Source organism: Carcharhinus amblyrhynchos, chromosome 1, assembly GCF_965287045.1.
Source record: "Carcharhinus amblyrhynchos chromosome 1, sCarAmb.v2.hapA, whole genome shotgun sequence".
NCBI classification, from domain to species: Eukaryota; Metazoa; Chordata; class Chondrichthyes; order Carcharhiniformes; family Carcharhinidae; genus Carcharhinus; species Carcharhinus amblyrhynchos.
The window spans coordinates 62,922,645-62,932,997 of record NC_137324.1 but is presented as its reverse complement, the minus strand read 5'-3'; the positions used below and the strand labels follow the sequence as shown (position 1 = coordinate 62,932,997).

General features: G+C 43.6%; 1 protein-coding gene across 1 annotated transcript; it reads left to right on the top strand.

Annotated features, from left to right (window-relative positions):
• Positions 1 to 5,415: 5,415 nt before the first annotated feature.
• On the top strand, positions 5,416 to 8,646 carry ccno (cyclin O). The gene is made up of 3 exons (XM_080198016.1): positions 5,416 to 5,858; positions 6,315 to 6,500; positions 7,768 to 8,646. The coding sequence occupies exons 1-3, from the start codon at positions 5,448 to 5,450 to the stop codon at positions 8,242 to 8,244; spliced, it is 1,074 nt and encodes a 357-aa protein (XP_080054142.1). The 5' UTR covers positions 5,416 to 5,447; the 3' UTR covers positions 8,245 to 8,646.
• Positions 8,647 to 10,353: the final 1,707 nt, after the last annotated feature.

Below are 10,353 nucleotides of genomic sequence, written 5' to 3'. Positions count from 1 at the left end.
CCAATTAAATAATATGGCTTCAAGAGCAGGTCAGTGTCTGGGAATCCTATGGCAAGAACCATGCCTTCTGACTCCCTGAAAGCCTGCCCACCATTCATAAAGCCAGGAGTCTGATGGAATACTCTCCGTTTGCCTGGATGACTGTGGCTTAAATAACAATCAAGAAGCTTAACGTCATTGAAGCCAAAATGGTCCATTTGATCAGTATTCCATCTCCCAGTTGTGTACCTTGGCTGCAATAGTATCTACAAAATGCACTGCAGCAACGTGCCTATGTTCCTTTGATGACCTCTTTGTGACTTCTATCATCCTAAAGAACAAGGACCGAAAATGCATGGGAACACCACCATCAGCAAGTTCCCCTCCAAGTCACACACTCTCCTGACTTGTAAATATATTACCATTCCTTCATCATCAGTGGGCCAAAATTTTGAACTTTGTCCCTAATATCACAATGGGTGCACTCCATGGACACCACTGTTTCTGGCTACCAGCTTTCTCGGGGCAATAAATGTTGACCCAGATGGCACTGCCCATATTCATGCTGTTGCTTGTATCTACTCCTACCAGGAAATCTATCGTCATGATATGCCATCCATGAATGAACAATAAAATAAGAAACAGTTGCAGGCTCGGCAACAAATGATAGGCAGCAAGGTAGACGGCCTGCACAGGAGGTCAAAGTTGGAAGAAAGGTTTGTGTGTTGAAATAAAGCTGAATGCAGTTGCGAAGGGAGGCTGCAGCCAGACTGTGGAGGCTAACATTTGTATAGATGACACCACCAATTGGCAACATGTAGATGAAGAAGAGCTAATGGAGGTCATTATGTAAATTGGGAAGAAAATCTCAGAATATATGCTGGCTGCATTGGAATCATGCAAGAGCAGTCCCAAGGAGCCAAAGAAGAAGAGAACAATAATGAATAACTCCTGTGTAATTTGGATAACATTAATCACATTTATTTTTGTCTGGGAAAGACAGTAATTGAAAATTCCCAAGGCAATGGGAAAGGCTAGGACAACAAAAACAGAAAATATTGGAAAATCTCAGCAGGTCTGACAGCATCTGTGGAGAGAGAATAGCCAGCCTTTTGAGTCGGGATGACTATTTGTCAGAGGTGGGGTCAGAGCTCAGATGAAGGATCATCCTGAAATGTTGGTTCTATTTTCTTTCCACAGATGCTGTCAGATCTGCCAAGGTTTCCAGCATTTTCTGTTTGTGGTTCAGAATCCAGCATCTACAGTATTTTGCTTTTATGGAAAAGCCAGGGGCTTCTCATAGCTCTGGTGAGTTTGTAAATATCTTAGTGATTAAAAGAATATGTGTCAGGAGGAGAAAAAATAGAAGTGGTTCCTTGATGAATTATCAAGGATTTGCTATTTCATGCAAGAAGACTATTAACTTTCTGCAGGAGGAGTCATTAAAATTGGTGCCTAATCCACACTGGACTTTGCTCACTATAATTCTGCAGTGCATCCCTTCGTATTTGCCAAATTAATTTGTGCTTCTTATTTGCATTCAATGCTAAACAATTATTGAGTTGCTTTAATCTGTAAAAGGAAACTTCTGTATTTGATATTTAGGCTGCCAAAGAGAATGACACTGTAGCACAAGAATATTGTAAACACAGTAAAAAAAATTGGGTAATGCAATTATAACACACAAGTAATAGTGAGAAATGCATGTTCTGGATTATAGGAGGGCGGATTTCATGGGGATTTATTGAATGAAAGACCATTGTGCCTTTTGTGAGCTCAAGGCATTCCAGTAATTTAACAACACCCCCAGGTACTTTATAGGAGTGTTATGGAATAAAAATTAACACTGAATCTCACAAGGAGATATTAGACCAGATGATTGAAGGCATGTTCAAAAAGGCAGATTTTGAATGAGAAACAAGTATCTTGAAGGAGGAAAGAGAGATATTGAAGGAATTCTAGCAGCTGAAGGGATGCCTCCAATGTTGGAGTGTTAAAATAGGGAATGCTCAAGAGTTAGTGGAATTCAGAGATCTAATATTTTTCTTCAGATGGAGGAAATTTCAGAAACAAGGAAAATCCGTTGAGGGATTTGAAAACAAGAATGAGAATTCTAAAATCAATCAGCATCCAATGCAGATCAGTGATCCCACAGCAGATAGGTGAACAGGAATTGGTCCAGAAAGATGAAGACAAATGTGTTTTGAATATCCACAATTTTATGCAGGCTAAAACGTGAGAAGCCAGCCAGGCAGGCATTGGAATAGTCAAGTCTAGAGGCATGGATAGGTGGCTCGACAGTGGATAAATGGAAGCAATAATACAGAGGTGGAAATAGGTAGTGATGGTGGTAGTCTGGATCTGAGCTAGGAAACATCATGGGGGCAGTTTTCAGCCAGTGTTTGCTGCCAGAGAAAACAGCAACGCGGGCTGAAAATCTGGAGAGAATTGGGAAAATTTTCCCTGCTCCTTGCTGGTGACATAGCAAGGTTCACACCCACAAAAGGCAAGAACCTCATTTCATGTATTTGCATTAATCTAGATATAATTATCTGGCACACCTCCATATTTCACCCTGTTGCCTTATTTTCAAATCTTGACACCGTGACATCACGTTAGCTCACACAGACACCAATTTACCATGGCCAATCAACCTAACCTGCATATCTTTGCGCTGTGGGGGGAAACTAGAGCATCCGAAGGAAATCTACACAGACACAGGGAGAATGTGCAAACTCTACACAGTTACCCAAGGCCGTAATTGAACCTAGTCCCTGGTGCTGTGAGGCAGCAGTGCTAACCACCATGCCACTGTACCACCCAATCATAGCTTTCAAAAGTAAATTGGAAAAGTACTTAAAAGGAACAAAATACAGAGGTATGAAGTAAGAACGGTGGGTGTCATTTGATAATTTTAACAATGAGCCAGCAGAGGTACACTGGATCAAATGGCCACCTCCTGTCCTGGATCACTCTATAATTCTAAATCCTTGAAATGGGGCTTTGACCCACAGCTTTCTGACTGGGGCATGGCTGAGCCACAGTTACTGGAAATCTGAAATATAAAGCAGGAAAGATTGAGACATGAGAACATGTTTGAAATTACAAATTAGTCCACGTTTTTATAGTTTTCAAACGTCACAATTGCATAAATGTGTGATAGATTATTTATTTATCAGCTCTTTATTAGTTATCCAAATCAGTCAGAAGTATTTCCGAATTACATTGTTTGTTCGTATTACTTTATTCCAAGATCGGGAGATTAGCAGGGTAAATGTGTAGGGTTACAGAAATAGGCCCTGGGTGGGATTGTGGTCGGTAAAGACTCGATGGGCCGAACGGCCTCCCTTTGTACTGTAGGGATTCTACGAGTTCAGTTATGGCCAATTATAAACGTCCATTTCCCTTTATTTTCTAATACTCTACAAAAGCCACTATTGTAATTCCACAATTTAAGGGTGATTTTAACCAGCTCAAGGAAACAACGCTTGAAGATTAGCTGTACCATTTTAATTTTATTAAATTGATGTTAATTGGATTTTTTAAAAAATTAAACAAAGAGCATTCAAATAAAATAGGCGTAAGCTTTCAATCTAATTATTGCAACATCAGATGCAAACTGGTGCCATTTTATTTGAAACCAATTACACAAAACAAAAGTTAAAACGACCCATGTCAGTGCTCGAAGTAGCAATTTAGATCAATTACATGAAACTAGGAATTGGAGTGAAAGGTGGAAAAACTTGATCGACCATTTCCGCTTCAGTGAGAGAACAGCTTGTACTGCTTGCCTTTGCACTGGCTGCTTGTTAATCCCATAAACACGTTAATGGTGTATGTATGTAGTTAGCGCTCTGCTGCTGGGGTCCTGATGTGTTTGTTTGGAATGTCTCGGTTCGGATTGCAGCCTGACTGTGTTTCCACAGAGAAGCTGCGGCTCTCTCAGTGCTCGGCGTCTGACATCACTCCCCAGGGGAGCCCTCCTTCGCCGAGCCGAGCGCGGCAACTCCCGCTTCTCCTTTATTCCATACATCTGAGTGTGGAAGGGTACAAACTGTCAGCACAACAGAACTCACCGTTTTCAATCGACTCGCGAAACGGACAATGCATACTTCAGAGGCGGTTGGAATCCCATTACACTTTTATTTATAAACGGATAGGGCAGGACAGAGCTTATTTCATTCTCATTATCATACCTTCTGAATCGCGAATCTCAGTAATAAGTCTCATGGAAAGAACAATCTTTAACAGCCATCAAAAATGATTTAATACAAACAGCCACAGATAACAAAATAAGTTTGCAAGATGCGGGCCAGGTTGGTAGGAGCTTCATCTTGGAATGTGACAGTGGTTTGTGCCTTCTGAGTTATTGATATTATTGAATGTACGATGATATTTGAAAGGCAGAAATATCCTGCATCTGCTATTTGGATAACAGCGTCGATACGTGATGTCCCGGCATTTGAAATATTGCTAGTTGTAATACAATTATCTCTGGTATATTTATTTACTCGATGTTACTGAAGACGTGATATCACAGTTAAAGTTGTGGCACACTAAACTTTCACACAACTTTAGAAATTTTGATTTGATTTGATTTATTATTGCCACATGCATTGGCACACAGTGAAACGTATTTTTTTGCGCGCTACACAAAGTATACCGTTCATAGAGTTCAGTAGGGGAGAACGAAAGGAGGGAGTGCAGATTGTAGTGATACAACCTGATCTTTTCGAAATTCTCCCCCTGACAATCCTTTTGGTCTGTTGACCTTGGCACGTAGCGAACAAGTGTGTTGAGTGAGAGAAAAGAAACTCAACATATTTGCATAACAACGGACCTTTTGTTTTAGAAGAATCTCTGCATTCCTGTCTCTCCTGGGTGGGTGAAGTTCAGTTGGAACTGATCACCCGCTAAGATTGGCTTCGATTTGGATTGATCTTATCGGGATCTATCGTGTGCACACCGTCCCATCGATTTTGAGCTGTTTACATCGCGATTACTTTATCTGGTGTTGTAACGCACGCTTTGTTTGGCGCTTGTCTGCTCAACAAGCGAGTGTTTCTGGTGCTCCGATTGTAACAAAACTGTCGGAATTGTGTCCGTCCAATCGGCAGCTTGTTGCTGGGCAGATTCAACCCGGCTGAAATTGACACCTCGGCCCGTTGCTGCGGCAACAGGTGGGCGCGTGCCGGGGAAATTGCAACCCAGCCAGCATTAAAGGGGAGGGAGGGAGTCCCCAGGGGTGGGGAATGGAGCAGGAGCGGTCATTTGACCGGGAAAACTGCCACCCTTGCAGCGCCAGGGCGATGTGGGTGGGAGAGTAACAAAAAAAAAGCCATGTGGCACATTTCCAGACAGTTGGGCCAATAAGGCGAGGCTGCCGCTTGCCCAGAGCCACATGTAGCGTTCAGAATGAAAGCTGCGCCCCTCACTTCCCCGGCACCGCGCCCAGGCTTGCCAACGCTATGGGCGAAGAGTCTTCACTGCGACCTGGGGCCGGCCAGCTCAGCCCCACCAAGAGGAGGCGGCCGGAGGCTGTGAATGAGGACTTGACTCCCGAGGACAGGGCTGATGCCATCCCTCCCAGCGCCAGTGTCAGAGCGCCGGTGAAAAGGCACAAGAGCCCAAGGTACAGGAAGCAGAGCACGGTGTCCAGCCGCTGTGACAGCGGCATCTGTGTGGACCAGTCACCTGCTTCGAGCCTCTCAGACACAGACTGTGCCAGTCCCGCCCTGAGATCCAGCTGGCCCTCTGGCGGGCTGACCACTGAACTCGACTTGCACATCTTTAAAGAATACGGGGAGAAATGTTACACTCTTAATCGACAATCTGAGAAGAAGTTTCATCCGCGGAACTGCTTGGCATGTCAGCCCCAGGTAAGAAATCACATCAAATCCATAGACGCATTTACACAGCCTTTAAAACCAACCACTTAGCACAGAATTTCATGTGGCACAGCATGATTACTGTAAATACCATTTCTATCGAAAATATTTGTCAGCATTTTTATTTACAAATTAGCCTGTTTACAGCGAATCACCATTTACACAGGGGGACACGAGTGCTGTGACTGACACCCAATCACTGTGTTTCACTCCTGGGCTCAGTTTACAGGGGGCCTTTATCCACAAGTCCATTCACTTAGTGTTTTACTCCAGCAGCTGAAGTTTGAAAAGACGGAAGCTATACTGGCAGGACGGAGCGATTTCCGCAGTTTAAGAGGACACTATGCAACAGGCGAGATAGTCACCGCGATATTAGAGTGAATATGTATTGACAACCTTGCCCGCGCCAGACCTTTACACTTTGTGTATGGTGTTGTCTCCTCACAGGTAACCGCAGAAGACCGATGTAAGCTGGTTAGCTGGCTGATCCCCATTCACCGATACTTCAACTTCTGCTTTGAATCCCTGTGTCTCACCGTGAACATCATGGACCGCTTCCTGCAAACCACCCCCGTGGCTTCGGATTGTTTTCAGCTAGTGGGGGTAACCTCGCTTCTTCTTGCATGCAAACAGGTGACTGAAGGGTTTACTGCGCGCCTCCAACCCGCTTTAAAAAAGCAAGCCAAATTCAGGAGAATAAAAGAAGCTTGTCTTTTTTTTCACGTTGCTTAAAATCGCCTGAATGTTGGTCAGAAACAATATTAATGTGTCAGTTCTGATTTAATTATAGGAGTAAATATTTCCAATTGTAGGTCTGAGTCCAACCCGGTGGTTTAGACTTCTCACATATAACTGGAATATTCCCGCTAGCTTTCTCTCCTGGAGATACTGGCACAGACCAAGGAACATTCCCACGGGCGTAGTACTTATTCAGACAAGGGGTCAGATTTCATGTGAATGCCTTAAGAAGGAGCACTCACACAAGTGGCTATCCGATTGCTGAGTGAAAGGGTGTCCCCTATCAGCTGAGTGTGAGTCTAGCTTAGCATCCAGAAATGCACATCTTGCGGCCTGGTCATAAGATTAGAAAAAGAGGTGGGAATTCAGACTGCCATTCCCTCTCCAACACAAGATACAGTGTCCCAAAACACCACCCCAGCTGACTCGCCAACAAGGCCAAGAAAACAGGGCCTTCCTGGGGAGGAGTGGGGGCGGGCTGGGGCGGGGGGGGGGGCGTGCACAGACAGTATTGCCCACTGGGCCAGAAACTGGGGGAAGTCTGGAACTTCTTTGAAATTGTTTTTCGCCTTCGCACTGGGCAGCAGTATGAAAGGCGAGAGGAAACCTTATCACAAAACACTTCGAATCACAACTGAGAAGTCATGACGGGAAGTGTCACCCGACCACACTATATTTTAGCGAAAAGTAGCGAAACCATTTTCATTTCTGTCGGAGACACTGTAAAGATGACTCCATAACCCCGCGCTCTCAGCATTTGCAGTGTGTAAAAACTGCAATGTTGTAATTGCCTGCTACATCTGAATGTACACTGTGTTCATTCTCAAACTGATTTCCTCACCAATTGTCTCTTTCTGAAATGTAACCACTGATGTTTAATTTGGACATGGAGCAGACACACGGGGAGGAAGGTGAGATAGATGACTAGTTAATCTGCTTTCTGGGATGATTGTTGAGGGGGGAAGGTTGAGCGGCTCGCCAGGAGAATGTCTGCTGCTTCAGAGAGTGGTGGGATCTTTGATATCTACCTGAGAGGGGATGGCTGACAATACAGCACTCCCTCAGGGGGTTACTCAAAGCGTGCGCTCATTTCTGAAGAGGGACTAAATAACTCAACATACTGCTTCTTTTCAGGCTGATTCTATCCATTCCCTCTCCCCAGGTTGAAGTCCATCCTCCCAAAGTAAGACAGCTGCTTTCCCTGTGCTGCGACGCCTTTACTGGCGATCAGCTCCGGAACCTGGAGTGCATCATCCTGATCAAACTCAACTTCCAGCTCGCCACACCCACCGTGGACTTCTTCTTGGGACATTTCACCAACGCCAGGGTGGAGCGCCAGCAGCCCCGCAGCCGGGCCGCCAGCACTGAGCGCCTGGCCAGGCGCCTGGCCGAGCTCAGCTTTGCCGATTACTCCTTCAACGGCTACCTGCCCTCCTTGCTGGCCAGCTCCGCCCTAAACTTGGCCGATCGCATGTTACATCCCGAGGAAGGTATGGAACTGGGGTTGAGCGACCACTCGCCCTGCGTGTTGGAGGACTGTGTGGAGAGACTGAAGCTGCTGGTGGCTTTGAATGAAGACTCCCTGGCACCCTTACAGACCTTCGAGCCCACAGATAATGAGCACAGCGCAGATTCATGAGACATGAAACACACTCCTTCCATTGCGGCCGCATTCATTCCCACAATATCATCAATAAAATTACACCGGATTCGAATCAATGTCACATATAGCTCTAGAAAATAAATGGAAATTGATGTGGCTGTTAGTTTACATTTACGGAATGTAGCTTTAGTTTTCGGTGAGAATTTGTGGTTAGGTCAGATTATTAATGTGGTCAGGAATGAAACGAATATGCCATTAAATGCAGGGGTGATGGAGGAGAGAATTGAAAACGTAATCCTTAATTTAGAACAAATGAAATCACATCCCACCTAAATGCACTGATATATACTTTGGGAAAACAGTACTGTAACCTGTAAATAGTGTACATGCCGACAGTATGTTATATTTTATTTTAAAAGACATTGAATTCACGAGGGACTATGGATTTATGTGACTAAGTGTTAGATTATTTATTTGGTTTCATAGTCCAACTTTCTTTTTATGTCTAATAAATAACTTTTACAAATTCACCGCTTCTCATCTGTATTCATGACAATTTCTCCAATCCTTTACTTGAATACACAATTGCTGCTGCTTAAAGGTGATTAATTACATCGAATATCATCTCCCGACATTCTCCCTCTCTCCTGAAGATGTTGCTCCAGCTCTCTAACACCTCACCGAATGGTTATTTTTCATATGTGAACGATGTCAATTGTGTGGGGAGCGGGGTGGTGGTAGGGTCACAGTTGAAAATTCACTAAAATTCTAGATAACAATGAAGAGTGCAAAAGCTATCTCATTTTCCTGTATACTACACCCAATTCTTTAAGAATAAACTTCAGGCCGTTGTATTACAGATTTCACAACGTCCCAGTCTTTTTCAGTGTAGTCGCAGTTGTAGACAATGTTTGCTCACAGGTTTTCACAAAGAACAATGTGATAATCACCAGATCGTTTTTATTTTTTACCCCATTTTTTAAGTTACAAAGCCATGCTCGGAGTGGACAGGGCAAGATCGAATCCATCTCCTTGCTTGCCCCAAAAACCAAGTTCAAGTTGAATTCAGTTCATGGTGCCCACAAGAGAGACATACAATATCCAAGCTGACAGGATAAGGCATTGCACTCCATCCTGAGCTTGATCTGATGCTTGATCTTAGCCAAAAGGCCGAGAAGCGATATTGTTTAGTGATACAAAAACTGGAAAACCTCAGCAGGTCTGACCGCATCTGTGGAGAGAGCAGAGAGCTAACGTTTCCAGTCTGGAGGATCCTTAGCTCCACTCTCTCTCCACAGACGCTGTTAGACCGGCTGAGATTTTCCAGCATTTTTTGCTTTTGTTTCAGATTGCAGCATCCGCAGTATTTTGCTTTTATCATTTAGTGATGTTGGTTGTAGGATGCATATTGACCAGCATACAAGGGAAACTCCTCTTTTCTTCAAAGTAAAATCAAGTGTTGGTATAAATTCTCGCCAGAAAGACAGCACCTCCAGACCTGCTGCACGTTTCTTATACTCGATTTTGTACTCAACTTGTTGGATTGGAACTTGAATCCACAGTGACTAACCCATGGGTCAGAATGCTGATACTGATCACTGTGATGCATCCACGGCAGCCCGGTTGTGATCAGCTAACTCAGAAATTTAACCTTGGGTATTCCTCAGTCTCATGCTGGGCTGCTTAGTTCCTGCTAACCAATCAATCTGAATTGTTATTATTAAACTGAAAAGAAATCAAGCTAAGAAACATTCTAAGCAATGATGATAAACAAACTGAAATCTGGACAAAATCTAAATGGACCATTCGCATTTATTCCACTCCTACAATTGTCACCCACAAATATTAGTATTACCGCATCATTTATAAATATTGAAAATGTATAGCCATTAACAAATCCAAACAGGTTTATTTTAGACTGGAAGAATGGAAGATATCAGGACAAACTATTGTAAACCATTTTCTCAGATGGCAAACAAACAGCAGGCAAAAGGTAATCATGCTTAGATGCAAAGAAAGAAATTGTATTTATCCATCTCATCCACAGAACATTCCAAAGCTTTTCGCCTCAATAACTTATATTCATCAGTGTGGTAACATAGTCAAACCGCAAACTGTAAGTAGAAAAAGTAAAGTTTATTATTA